Source organism: Brienomyrus brachyistius, chromosome 3 (genome assembly GCF_023856365.1).
Source record: "Brienomyrus brachyistius isolate T26 chromosome 3, BBRACH_0.4, whole genome shotgun sequence".
Classification (NCBI taxonomy): Eukaryota; Metazoa; Chordata; class Actinopteri; order Osteoglossiformes; family Mormyridae; genus Brienomyrus; species Brienomyrus brachyistius.
In genome coordinates, this window is record NC_064535.1 from 3,153,603 (window position 1) to 3,165,919 (window position 12,317).

The 12,317-nt window shown below is 46.8% G+C and overlaps 1 protein-coding gene across 1 annotated transcript; it reads right to left on the bottom strand.

Moving 5' to 3' along the window:
- Nucleotides 1-5,581: 5,581 nt before the first annotated feature.
- LOC125739302 (sulfotransferase 6B1-like) lies at nucleotides 5,582-10,811 on the bottom strand. Its single transcript, XM_049009270.1, has 7 exons — nucleotides 10,516-10,811; nucleotides 9,828-9,940; nucleotides 8,964-9,053; nucleotides 7,910-8,036; nucleotides 7,234-7,328; nucleotides 6,300-6,456; nucleotides 5,582-5,939 (listed from the first exon to the last, which is right to left on the bottom strand). The coding sequence occupies exons 1-7, from the start codon at nucleotides 10,700-10,702 to the stop codon at nucleotides 5,812-5,814; spliced, it is 897 nt and encodes a 298-aa protein (XP_048865227.1). The 5' UTR covers nucleotides 10,703-10,811; the 3' UTR covers nucleotides 5,582-5,811.
- Between the last annotated feature and the right edge of the window lie 1,506 nt (nucleotides 10,812-12,317).

Genomic DNA, 12,317 nt, shown 5'->3' on the forward strand with positions numbered 1-12,317 from the left:
GTGAACGGCTGCAACCGTGGCAAACAGCAGGCTAGCAGTCGTCTAAACGCAACTTGTCCGACACTAAAATCACACTAGCTGGAAATAAACAAAAAGAAAACATTTGCTTAGAAGGAAGTGTGATGCTACCAAGCAGACCAATGAGACTTGTTGTGGTCTGCATCGCCACGACATGGAGTTACATTTCTGGGATGCTGCGCGTCGGGTTACGCTGTGGGCCGCGACGCAGGCCATGTGGCCGTGGTGTGTAAACCAGCCTTGTGTTTTTCGTGCTGGTGTCTGGACTCTTCTTCCGTGTCTGTTTTCTGGTTCGCTAGCAAACCGAAAACGACTCTCATTTCCCACATATGAAGATGAGCTAATGAGCAGTATGTCATGATACCAACATTCCAGCCATTTGGAAAATTGCTTCAGCATCATTGGGTTGGTGCTGTGTGGCTCATTGGGTTAGAGGCCGGTGGCCCAGATTAGAGTCATAAGTTTAAATGGCAGCGTTGCCAGACTGATGTCACCTTTGGGCCCCTGAGTTAAGCCCTTAGGCCCCTAGAAGCACCAAGGACCCCTCTTTGTCAACAATGCAAGTCTCTTTGGATAACAGCATCTGATAAATAAATAAAATATAAGAAATTGTGTAAGAGATTAATAGTAATAATAATCCATCCATTTTCCAAACCGCTTATCCTACTGGGTAACGGGGGGTCCGGAGCCTATCCCAGAAGCAATGGGCACGAGGCAGGGAACAACCCAGGATGGGGGGCCAGCCCATCGCAGGGCACACTCACACACCATTCACTTACACATGCACACCTATGGGCAATTTAGCAAGTCCAATTAGTCTCAGCATGTCTTTGGACTGTGGGGGGAAACCGGAGTACCTGGAGGAAACCCCACGACGACATGGGGAGAACATGCAAACTCCACACACATGTGACCCAGGCGGAGACTCGAACGTGGGTCCCAGAGGTGTGAGGCAACAGTGCTAACCACTGCACCACCATGCCGCCCCCTAATGATAATGATAATGATAATGATATGGTAACAGGAGGGGTACAAAATAGAGTAATAATGTCAACAGCAATAGCAGTCTGCTCCTGCCTTATTGATAATTAACACAACTCAGCAGTGTGAGTTGGAGGGGGAACCGGCCCAGGGGAAGCGGAGGGCGTCTGAGCCCCTGGGGTGTCAGAAAGAGATATTAAATAATGACCGACGGGGGCTTTTACGATAATATTTGGACAGCATTAAGTGATTCTTCAAAGACGAAAGCTGTCACCTCTGAAAGATCTGAAAGTGCAGTATGGGGGGGGGGGTTGTTTGGCACGGTGCCCACTGTGCTGGGCTGCCGCCAAGAACTGAACACGACTGTGTTGGGATGGGGCCCTTTCTGAGCCTGGAGGCGCGTGCCTGTATGTGTGCGGGCAGCAGAGCTGAGCTTACACTCTGAAACACCTGCAGTCCCCCACCGCCCCCCCCGGTACACCACAGCGCTTATCTCCCATCTGAGACTTTGCAGGTGCCTGTACAGACAGCCCAGAATGGCCCAACACCCCAAAGGAGTGTTTTAACTGTAAAATGTACGACTTTCTGGGTGCTGATAGTACCAGAAGCCGGTCTCTTGGGTTGAGAGAGGGTCTGTAGGTAACCCTATAAGCAGAGAAGCTCACTTCCTCATTTAGAGGGGAAGGAAATCCCTCTAAAGGCATCCAGCACCTTCACTACTCAGCGAGACCCCCCCTACAGCTTAACAGGGCACCATCTCCGCCCCCCCCCCTCCCCCCCCACTTTTGAATCCGGTTGGGGATCTAATCATTGGTCAAACTCTGCGCCTTTGTTTAACGGAGGCTGGTTCTGTGCCAAATATATGCAATCTTCTGGTATATTTGATGCCAAGTCCAGCCAGGCCTGTCGGCAGAGCCGCCCATTAGGCAACATGGGCGGCCACTTTGGACGCCATCTTCTGAGCAGATGCCGGTTTATGGGGAACCGCTACGGGTCCTGATGACTCCGCCCCCACCTATAGATGTACGTGAACAGACATATGGAATAACCCTCTCAGCTGACCCTTGTTGGACTGTCCCTTTGTGGAATCAGAGGATGAAGGAGACCCTGGTTGTTTCTCACAGAAATGGCCCAAACGAAGCAGACCCTGGGAGTCCTGACGATCACAAAACCAAGCCGCAATCCAGGGGCGGTGGATTCCGGAAGCGGGGGCGGGCTGTCAGGGGCGGCTCGGGGTGTTCGGTGGAACACCTGACACCACAGGCTTGGCATCACCTAACAGGAAGTGTATCCTCCTCGTGCAAATGCTGCACGCTTGTTCTCCATCTCAGTCATCGCTCTCTCTCTCTCTCTCTCTCTCTCCTGTCCGTACACTCTGCCCCTGGGGATTCTGGGGATCCCAGCCGCAGACACAAACCTCCTCCTACGTAAACCACCTCGACCCTTGCCATGGAAACTTCACCAATGTGCATGCAAACCAACACTGTGTGGGCGAACAGAAACACAACAATAAGCATGGAAATTCGAGTGAACTTCCCCCCCCCCCCCACAGACACATAAGCCCCCCATCCTCTTTAGCTAGAGACAGAAAAATCTGAGAGGACACGATGTTCTTGAGGTTGTCGTCGGCCTCAGCTGTCCAAGCGTGCGTTTCCCTGCTGACCACACTGCACACCCTCCCTGTCAGCTAGAGGCCAGCATGCATAGTGACTTTCTGTAGCATAATTGCAGCTTTCAGCAATATTTAAGGGCAATTGCTCTTTATGCAGGAAGTCCCCATAACCGAAGCTATTTTTGTATAACTCTTAGCTTAGGGTGAGATTTTCTTTATTGCAAAAAGACAAAGGACCTTTTAAATGAACCATAATTGATCCTGCCTCCCTCTTCTAACCAATCAGGTAAATTGACTCAGGTACTGATTTGGTGTGCATTTCCATATGGCTCCATATTCCTTATTTACCGTAGCATATGTAGTAAACGCCTCTGGCAGTAATGTATGTTTAGTGAAATGTTGTGGCATCAGGCATACGGTCCAGCGCCGTCCTTCACTCGTATTGGTAGCATGTGGCTCAGGTTAGGGCAGCGTGCCTGCGATTGTTCACAGGAAATATCAACTAAATTATTCTTAATTGGCTGGGAGTGAGAGGGAGCAACAATGTGGAGAGTCTGGGACTCCCTGCAGACTGGCTTTGGAAACCCGGTTGTTGATCAAACCCATACTGTGCAATAGCTGGCAGAAGTCGCGGTCAGCTCTGCCTCCATGGGACGAACGTGCCCGCGCAGCTCCTGACCCGCTCTCTTCCAGGGTACAGCGCCGTCTCACTCTCACTGCCTCTTCGCACGTGCTCACAGACATCATCAGCCGATTCACGATGCGGTCTCACAAAACGGTCCTGGGAAAAATGCCGATGAAGGCATCTGCTAAATCAGCCACGCTTAACATCACCCGTTACCTGCACCTGAAACTGGTACCCCAGGCATGGTGGAAGTGGCTACCAATCACCCCCCCCCCATCACCCCCTTCCCAAGCTCCATCTTCACTAGCTTTACCTCAGCTTCCAAAATTAGATGTATAACAACACCAGCCTCGCTGTTGACACCTACAGTGATAAATCATACCAGCGCCATCACTATAATCATTCCTGGGGGCCATTTCAGTGAATGTGTCACATCCCCCCCCCCCCCCCCCCCTGCTGGATTACATCATTTGTTAAGCGTTTGATTTGTTGAGCTGTATTGCTGTCTGGGGGAGTTTTGCAGGTCAGTGCGTGGCCCAGCGGGTTTCGGCTATGTGCCAGTGATGTGAAGGTGCAGTGATTTCACCTTTGGGTCCAGCAGAATGGCCCTTAATCCCAGTCGCTCTAGTGACAGTCTGATCCTGCCTTCTTAAAAACAGATAAACGCATCCCCTAAATCAATGTAATGGATATTCACTGGAAAAATAGGGTAAATAAAATATGGAAATTGAATAAACGTCCTACGGATGAGTGACATTGTGGGTGTGACTCATGAACTGTAACGCGGTGAGCGCAGAATTCATTCTTAAACAGGATAGCGTGGAGAACAGACTCTTCGATACCCTTTGGCTTTGACCTTAACCACAGTTTACAGCCTTGCTATTAGCGAACAGGCACATTCTCACTTTTCTATAATGTTAGTATGTCTCTCCATCTGTTTATTGTATTATTGTGTCTTAATGATGTATCACAACACACCCATGTAAAGAACCTTGTGGTGACTCTCTTGTGAAAGGCGTTATGTAAAAAAAAACATTTAACTGAAATGAAAGCCTTATAACTAGCCGCTTTGCTTTAAAAAAATCATACCAAGCGACTGAAATTATACACAGTCTACTTATTTCTGTCTGGATGGAAAACCCTCCTTTCAGGGTCTCCCAGTGGAGATTAAGCTATGTCACGTTTGGTAGTGAAATGAATTACAACATTGTTTCGTGACAGCTTAATGATGTGCCCCCAAGAAGACGGACTGGGGGGGGGGCGACGTTTATGGGATCCAGCCCTGAATCTTGTCAACAACCCCCAGCTGGATCCAGCGGCGAGTGGAACACCGCAGACAACGGGCTGTTTGGCAGGAGAGCAGGCTGATTACAGCTCACAACCTGGGCGCCGTAAACCTGCTAAAAATAAAGCCACTCGCTGCGATTTGTCCTTCGCAATAACGTTTAATTACAGCCTTTCAAGCAGTGATTATAGATTTTTTTTTAAAAATTTGCTGTGAGAGACGAGGAGAAAACTTTTGCCATCTTGTCCTGTTTCTGCAGGTCGGCTCCGAATGCGTTTAAGCTCCCAGGGTGGGTTCTAAGGCAAGGGCGCCCCCTATCGGCAAAACACTGCCTCTGCGCGCGTTGTTTGTGCAATCTGAATAGCTGAGCTGGAGTTACCCTTCGTGCTGCATGCAGAAGTGTTATTAATGAGTTTGATATTGGGGGGGACACAAATGAATCACTTAAATACCAAGGTCAATTTATTGGAGGGGAGATAAATTAACCAAATGTTGATATTTTGGGGAACATGCCCACCTACCCACTAGATCCTGTGTCCCTGGTTGATTGCATTGGAGAACTTTATTTTCAATGCCAGATCTACTTCAGATTCTTATGAAATACATAGATGAATAAAGATCACACTGTGGAGGTCATATGAGAGAGCAGCAAAACTGAGCGAACCCTTCAGTGGGCAGAGCGCCAGACAGAGGAGGGAATCGTGGCCCCTCCATATCGGAGAGGTGCCCTGGACACAAGCCAACGGCACTCCCCAGGAACTCACGGCACTCCCCAGGAACTCACGGCACTCCCCAGGAACTCACGGCACTCCCCAGGAACTCATGGCACTTTCCCAGGAATGGATGGATGGAAGAATCCCATTGCTTTTGACACTTTTCGTCGACAATTTTACTCACTAGATGGCAGCAGAGAACTAGATTGAAATTGTCTTAGAAGGAAATTAATCAGCAAAACTGATTGTGCACACATCGTCTATTCCTGGTCTACATGGTGCAAACAAGAGTTCTTACTCAAATTCAGGGCCATTGTGGAATCATATATACACAAAACCATGGAAAATTCAATAAATGCATATTTTAATGCAGAGTAGATATGTTTCACATGGTTTATACCAAAGCAACAATTGTGTAGTTCATTTGCAGATTTTATAAAGAAACCCACCTTACACAGACATCCTGTGACATCACTTCAAACTCAGAATCATTTACTATTAATATTTGAGGTTTGTGTATTTGAGTCCCTACATGTTCCTGTCTATTTTGCTGCGGTCTCCGTCCGGCCTTCACAGCCTACTTGCAGTAAACGTCATACTTCAGCTTGGCGCCCAGCTTGGTCCCAGCCAGATGCTTCTCGAAAGCAGCGTCCATCTCCTGGCTCTGCTCCGCAGTGAAGTGGTTCCTCCAGTCTCCCACCTCGCCTGCAAGACAGGAAGCGCAGAAAGCTCGTGGCACCAGACCCATTATTAAAAATATCCCTCACTGTAAGGGACTGGTCATCAGATGATGTTGTCATTTATTACAGCACATCCATGTAAAGCGCCTTGGGATGACACTGTTGTGAAAGGCGCTATATAAAAATAAATCGAATTGAATTTCTCATAAAAAACTTGAATGTCGCTTTGAATAAAAGCGTCTGTTACATAAATAAAGTGTAAATGTGATGTAAGCCTCCTGCCCTGAAACCCAGCATTTTATATGACAGATATATTACGGAAGGCATGTGACTATTGACATGAAGTACTATTGGCAGAAGGGGAACCTCAGACACCCTAACCCACCTTTCCTGAATATGACGTTGGTTATTTGTCCATGCGTTTTCTTGGAGCTCTCCTTCATCGCGTCGAAGCCACTTGCCGTGGCGATGCTCTGGACCTGCTCCTCAGTCAAGCTGAAGCCATAGAACTGGGCGATTTTCTCGATCCCCTTGCACATGTCCTGAACGGGGATGGGAATCCCGGTTCAAACGAACACGGGCATGTCATGTGACCTCATCACATGGCATGTCACATGTCATGTGACCTCATCACACATAAAGAAGAGTCCATACATTCCGGAAGCAGAATTAAACTGTAACAGCACAACTAAAAATATTATTCAGTAACATCTTATGATCGATTTTCTGAAGTTAAGCCTCAGGAAGTGATACACCTGTACAATTTTTCAGCCTCACCCTTGCAGATCTGAGATCTGGGGTATGTCTTAGAGTAGGAGTCGGCAACCTTGCTAATGGAAAGAGCCACAATGGTTAGATGGTTAGAAAAGGGGGTTTGAGATATGATTTTTAATGCGATATGGGTATATACGCATTTAACACAAAAAATAAAAAACAATTTTTGGTAGGGGGGCATCTCAGGTTTGAATCACTTGGAGGCATAACAGTGCAAAGGTGACTGATATTACAACATTGTGTGTGTGTATATATATAGCCTGTACTACACTAAATAAATAATTTATATTTATGAAAGTATTATCATAACGTGTTAAGACATGGAAATGTGAATGTGTCTGTCATACTGAGAAGAGTCCTCGTGCTCAAAGCGGCAGGTTAGCGACCCCTGGCCTAGAGGGTTACAAGGCTGACCCTGTTGTTGTGTTGTCAGAATAAGCTGGTAGGTCTTTCCATACCCTGGAGGTCCCTATTAACAGGAAGACCTGGAATGTGCTGTGGTTCCTCAGGGGTGAGGAAGAAGCACATGGTTCCAGCTAAATTACCTGCTTCATGTCCTCGAAGGTCACGACCAAAACGTTGGGGTCGTCGATATGCTCCTCCCATGCCAGGGCGTAGTCAAAAAAAGAGCCCCAAGGCACTGTAAGAAGCACAGCAAATGGAAATGACACGAGCCTTTGTAGGCCACGTCCTAAATTAGGGTTTATGGAAGATATGCTTAATAAATAGCACATTTATGTACTTGCCTGAATATTTTAGAGAATGGCACTTAAGAAAAGCAGAATTTGCATGGATGCACCTAAAGATCTGATCTCTTGTTCCTCCAAAAAAACACTCAACAGTGAAATGTCACACTACAGTAAAGAGAGATCATGTTGCTTTTGCCTGAGATTTTATCAGTAGATATGCAGGCTTTCCTGATATCAAGTACAGGCACGACTGCAGTGCACAGATAAAGCATCTCACACACCCATGGAAAACTCTGCTGGCATTTACATAGCAATGTGAAGACGGCCGCCATATTTACCACTGCTCACCCTCGCACAAGGGTCACTGTTGGTCACATGGTCACTATACTAAATATTACACTCCATATTTAGGGGACGCTCGGATAACCAGCTTGCTAGCTACCATCTTCAGACTCATCTTGCTGGTTTTGTATATGTTGCAAAAATATATATAGATATATTTAGAAATCCTTTTTTCTGTGGGCGAGGTTACCTTCTCCTTGCATGAAGTCTGAGTAGAACTTGTCCCAGGACTCAGAGGCCTGCAGCACTGGGTTGTTGTTGGTGAAATGAAAGTAGGAGACAGCTGTATCTTTAGGGTTCCGGAACACGACCAACATCTACGGAGAGACAGCGCCACCGACAGCTCAACCCACCCAGTCATTGTTCAATGAGCGCAGTACAGCCCTATATTGTGGAATGGTTTGGCAGGTCTTTAAGTCTCAACTGAAGACCGATTTTCAATGTCGATTGTGCTTGTCCATTAGTGTGTATGCATGTTCTGACCATCCATGCTCCATGGAGGGGTGACATTGTGGATGTCACCTACAAACCCTAACGTTGCGGGTGCAGTCTTCAATCTGCCGCCCTACACAGGCCGACATGGAGAACTGACTCATTGATGACCTTGATCACAGTTTACACCTTCATTTTAGCAAACAGCCCCACTCTCTCTTTTTCAATAATGTTAGCATCCCCGGGGGTGGGTTGGGCAGCCCGTTGACCTTGGACCCCCCTAGAGGTTTTTTCTCCCTACTAGGGAGTTTTTGGTTCCTCTCCTCTGTGTCACCTGTCTTTCCTTCATTGAATTCATCGTCTTCCCTTTTCCTTGTTTACTTATGTAAGGTGCCTTGGGGCGACTCTGTTGTGAAAGTAGCTTTATTAAAATAAACTAAACTGAAATGAATTGAATATTGGCTAAGAACTTGCACATGACCACATTTCACTAGCTGCTTGGAGTTTCAAAAAACCCATTGATGTTTGAATAGTAGCCTATACTACACTAGCCTGTAACAGATGAGCTTGACACATACTGTGACTTGTCTGCTTGTATGTGGGGGAGGGGAGCGGGACTCCCCTCCTGGCCTTTAAACTGGCAACATTTCCGATCTTTTACAGCCACTTTTTTTCGCCTGGAAGGTCTTTCACCGCAGGCTCTGTTGTTTCAGAAAATGCGAGGCCCGTTACGTAACATGGAAATCAAAACCGTATCTGCACAAAGGAAGTCAGCTTGGCAGGATTAATAAGCATGTGTAGTGAGCACCAACCTTGGTTTTCTTGGCAAAAAAGGAAGGGGGAATGTTCTGGAGGTGCATGTGTGTCCCCAGGACTCTGGGAGATGGTACGTCAGCCAGCGCCTGCAGAGCAAACAAGCCAGAGAAGGTCACATGGCCAGCAACCGGTTGCCATAGCAAATTGGCCTTACAACACACTTCTGAGGGTCACATGTGCGCGAGGTGTGGGAGTTAGAGCCATGTAATACACAAGACAAAATGACTTAATGCTCTCAAACAGAGCATTGCGCTGTGAGGGAGGTGGGAAACTGCAGGTCTGACACACAACAAGGCTCCTCTGGGGTTTCTCCAACATTGCCTTAGTGACATCCAAAAAACTACAAGCGCCACTCAAAAATCATTCCGTGCAGAGTGTTATAATTGGACAGAATGAAACATGAAATTTTTAAAGCACCCAGGGTGCATTGTGTGGTTGTTGAGGGCAAAACAATGGAAACAGTGTTTGCTGGGACATGACAGGCCTCCAGTTAGCCTCTAGCGTGAGGTGAGGTGAATGTCTGGACACACCATGTCCTCTCAGTCCAGGTGAGCAGTAGAGAGTATGAGGTAATGCATCTTCCTTTCATATGCTTCAGACGCTCGTCAGATTCCAGACATTCAAGCTACACCTCTGTTATCCTTCCTAAAACTAATTTTCTCAACAGTTTTGCCCACCTTCAAACTAACAACCTTATCAGCTGCCTCAACAGTCATTCAATGACATATTCATCAAAAGCAAGATTCTGCAAGGATTCTACTGGGCCAGTGCGAGGCAGTTATACATGCAATAAGGCCTCACAAACATGCCTCTATTGGTCACGTCCCTCAAGTTCATGCTAAGGTTACAGGGCTTTGTACCTGTTGCTTAACTGGGTCGAGAAACTCAATCAGTGGCAGCATCTTCATCTCACTCTCTGTTCCTTTGACAGCAGCTACGATCTTCTTCATAACCCCAAACATCCAGTTGAATCCTGGGGAGGAAGGAACTATTTTTTAAACGGGCTGAGGAGAGCTTTTGTTTTCAGAAAACCGAGACGAGGGGGGGGTGTAGTACAGAAAATCCAGAGATGGTTATCCAAGGGCCCCATGGGGCTCCATTCTCCCTCCCCCCTCCCAATGCCTCAAAGAGACCCCACGAAAATGCAGCGCTCGAATGCTGGCCCCCAGGAGCACGACCACGTCTCTGTCGTTTCAGTCCCATTACTCATTTTCACTGGGAGACAAAACGGTCCAGGTAGCTCGTGGTTATTTGTCAGCGGTTCAGTAATTATGTAACATCTGTTGTTTATTTTTAGGATTATGGGACAAATTCCACGCGGGAGAAAAAAATGGCAAATTTACATAAGCATGATGTGTAGGATGTCCTTGCTTCTTCGACTTTGTCGGTGGTTGCAGGCATTGATGAAAGTTTCTCACAATTTTATATTATTAAGACTTGGATTGAAATCTTATTTTAATCCTGCCACTATATATGTGAAGTGAAAATATCCTATGTGAGCCTCTTAAACAGCCACAGTAGTAATTTTTAATATAAAGTTGCGCTTACCGCATTTTGGGTAGGCAACAAGCATGACATCATCTGGTCTGGCTTCCACATTCACCATGGCCTTCAGGTTCTCCTCTGGGCTCATGATGGTGGGGTACAGAATCCCATTGTACCTGAAGACCTTGTCCTCATTCTTCATTGCATGACCTTTTTCCAGTTTGTCATCTAAACGGAGCTGGCCGCTCATGTCGACGTTCTGGAGTAGTCAGACGCCTTCTGGTCGGAGCGCAGGGCCGAAGTCTGCTTGTGCAGCTGGAGTGCTGCATTTTGTACTTTGTGAGAGTGTGCGACTCCAGAGTAAAACCCCACCCCCTCCACAGAAAGCTTGCGTGAGAACTTGGAGTTTCCTGGTTCCTGTCCTATGGCATAGAAGGTCTGGTTTCTCCGTCTCTGTTGGAAACTGACACGAACGTCCGCCTGCTCGTTTCGGCTGCCTGCCCTCCAGTAGTGCTGGTGGGAGGGAGTTTGGGGGGGGGGGGGGGCCACATTTGAATTGCGGAGCAGACGAGGTGGGGGGGGGGGGGGGCTTGTGCTGCTTCGGAAAAGTGTCATGAATAAGAATAGGCTGAACTTTGGGACTTCTAGTCAAGGAGGTGCTGGCCAGTCAGAATGAACGAGCTCATTCCTATACCTTCATTTTATTTTAACTCTCACGTCTCCTCACGATCTTGGAAGTTTCATTCCTATACCTTCATTTTATTTTAACTCTCACGTCTCCTCACGATCTTGGAAGTTTCTTTTGCTGATGTTTTCCAAATCCGAAATGCAATACTCTTCCCCCAGGAAACACAGACGTGCGTATATCTAGCTGTGCATCAAGCCAAAACTTTGTCCTCCGTGTTACCTGTCCATGTTTTCCGTAACCAGTCCCGTGAGACAGCATTCCTCACATCATTCCTGTGATATCTGACATGCTGTGCTATTCTGCTCTGCCCTGAAGTCCTCAAAGAAAAAGAAGCCATGCTGAATACTGTAAGTCGATGCCACATGGATGTGTTTACAGATCATCCCTCTCACTACAAAGCCGAAAGCAGGGCACAGCCACCGCAACGACAGCTAAGGGGTTGTTATTGCAACACTGAAGCATATCTGGGCTTTCATTCGTTATTAAGCTCAACCAAACATTCAGTACGGAGAAGCGTCGTTATTATACTGCCAGCAAATATTCACCTTCTGAATTTGTAATCATACAACAAGGAGTAAAAATCGGGGTTGCCAATTTTGGTCAGCTGGCTGGGGTGAGATTTTCAATTCAAGACAAATCTGCACATACATGTACATGTATGCAAGAGTTTTATTACCTTGTGAACAGCCACAACGCGGTTGATGTAGTATTTGGGGTTTACAATGGAATACCAGAGATTTGACGTGAGATTTCTTACGTGAGTGTCACGCCACATGCGTGAGAGCTGACAACATCAAAGAAGCCGATTTGCAATTCTTTTCAGAGGCCTGCCTCTACATCCATTTTCCCGAGTGTACCAAAATATTCCCACGTTTCAAAACTGCAGTCAAACTATATTTATTTACTAATTATATTTTCAGTATGAGAAAAGTGAGGGACTGACAGAATCATACATACGTGGGTGGCAGCTATATAGGCACAAAGTACCACTTCTAAGGTTAGGGATTTGAAAAGCTTGTTTTGGCATGACTTGCAGCTTTCTTGTAATGTAACTGTATGACACAACCATGAATGAGTGCACTCTCAGAAAAAGGATCAAAAATATATACCTTGTCACTGGGGCTGTATTCTCATGGGTCTGCCAATGGAACCCTTAGCTGTAGGTAATTATACCTTT

Coding starts and splice junctions, on each gene's coding strand:
- LOC125739302 (XM_049009270.1), bottom strand. CDS start 10,702: ATGAGCGGCCAGCTCCGTTTAGATGACAAACTGGAAAAAGGTCATGCA. Junction 9,941..10,515: donor TGTTGCCTACCCAAAATGCG/GTAAGCGCAACT, acceptor CTTCCTCCCCAG/GATTCAACTGGATGTTTGGG. Junction 9,054..9,827: donor TCGACCCAGTTAAGCAACAG/GTACAAAGCCCT, acceptor TTTGCTCTGCAG/GCGCTGGCTGACGTACCATC.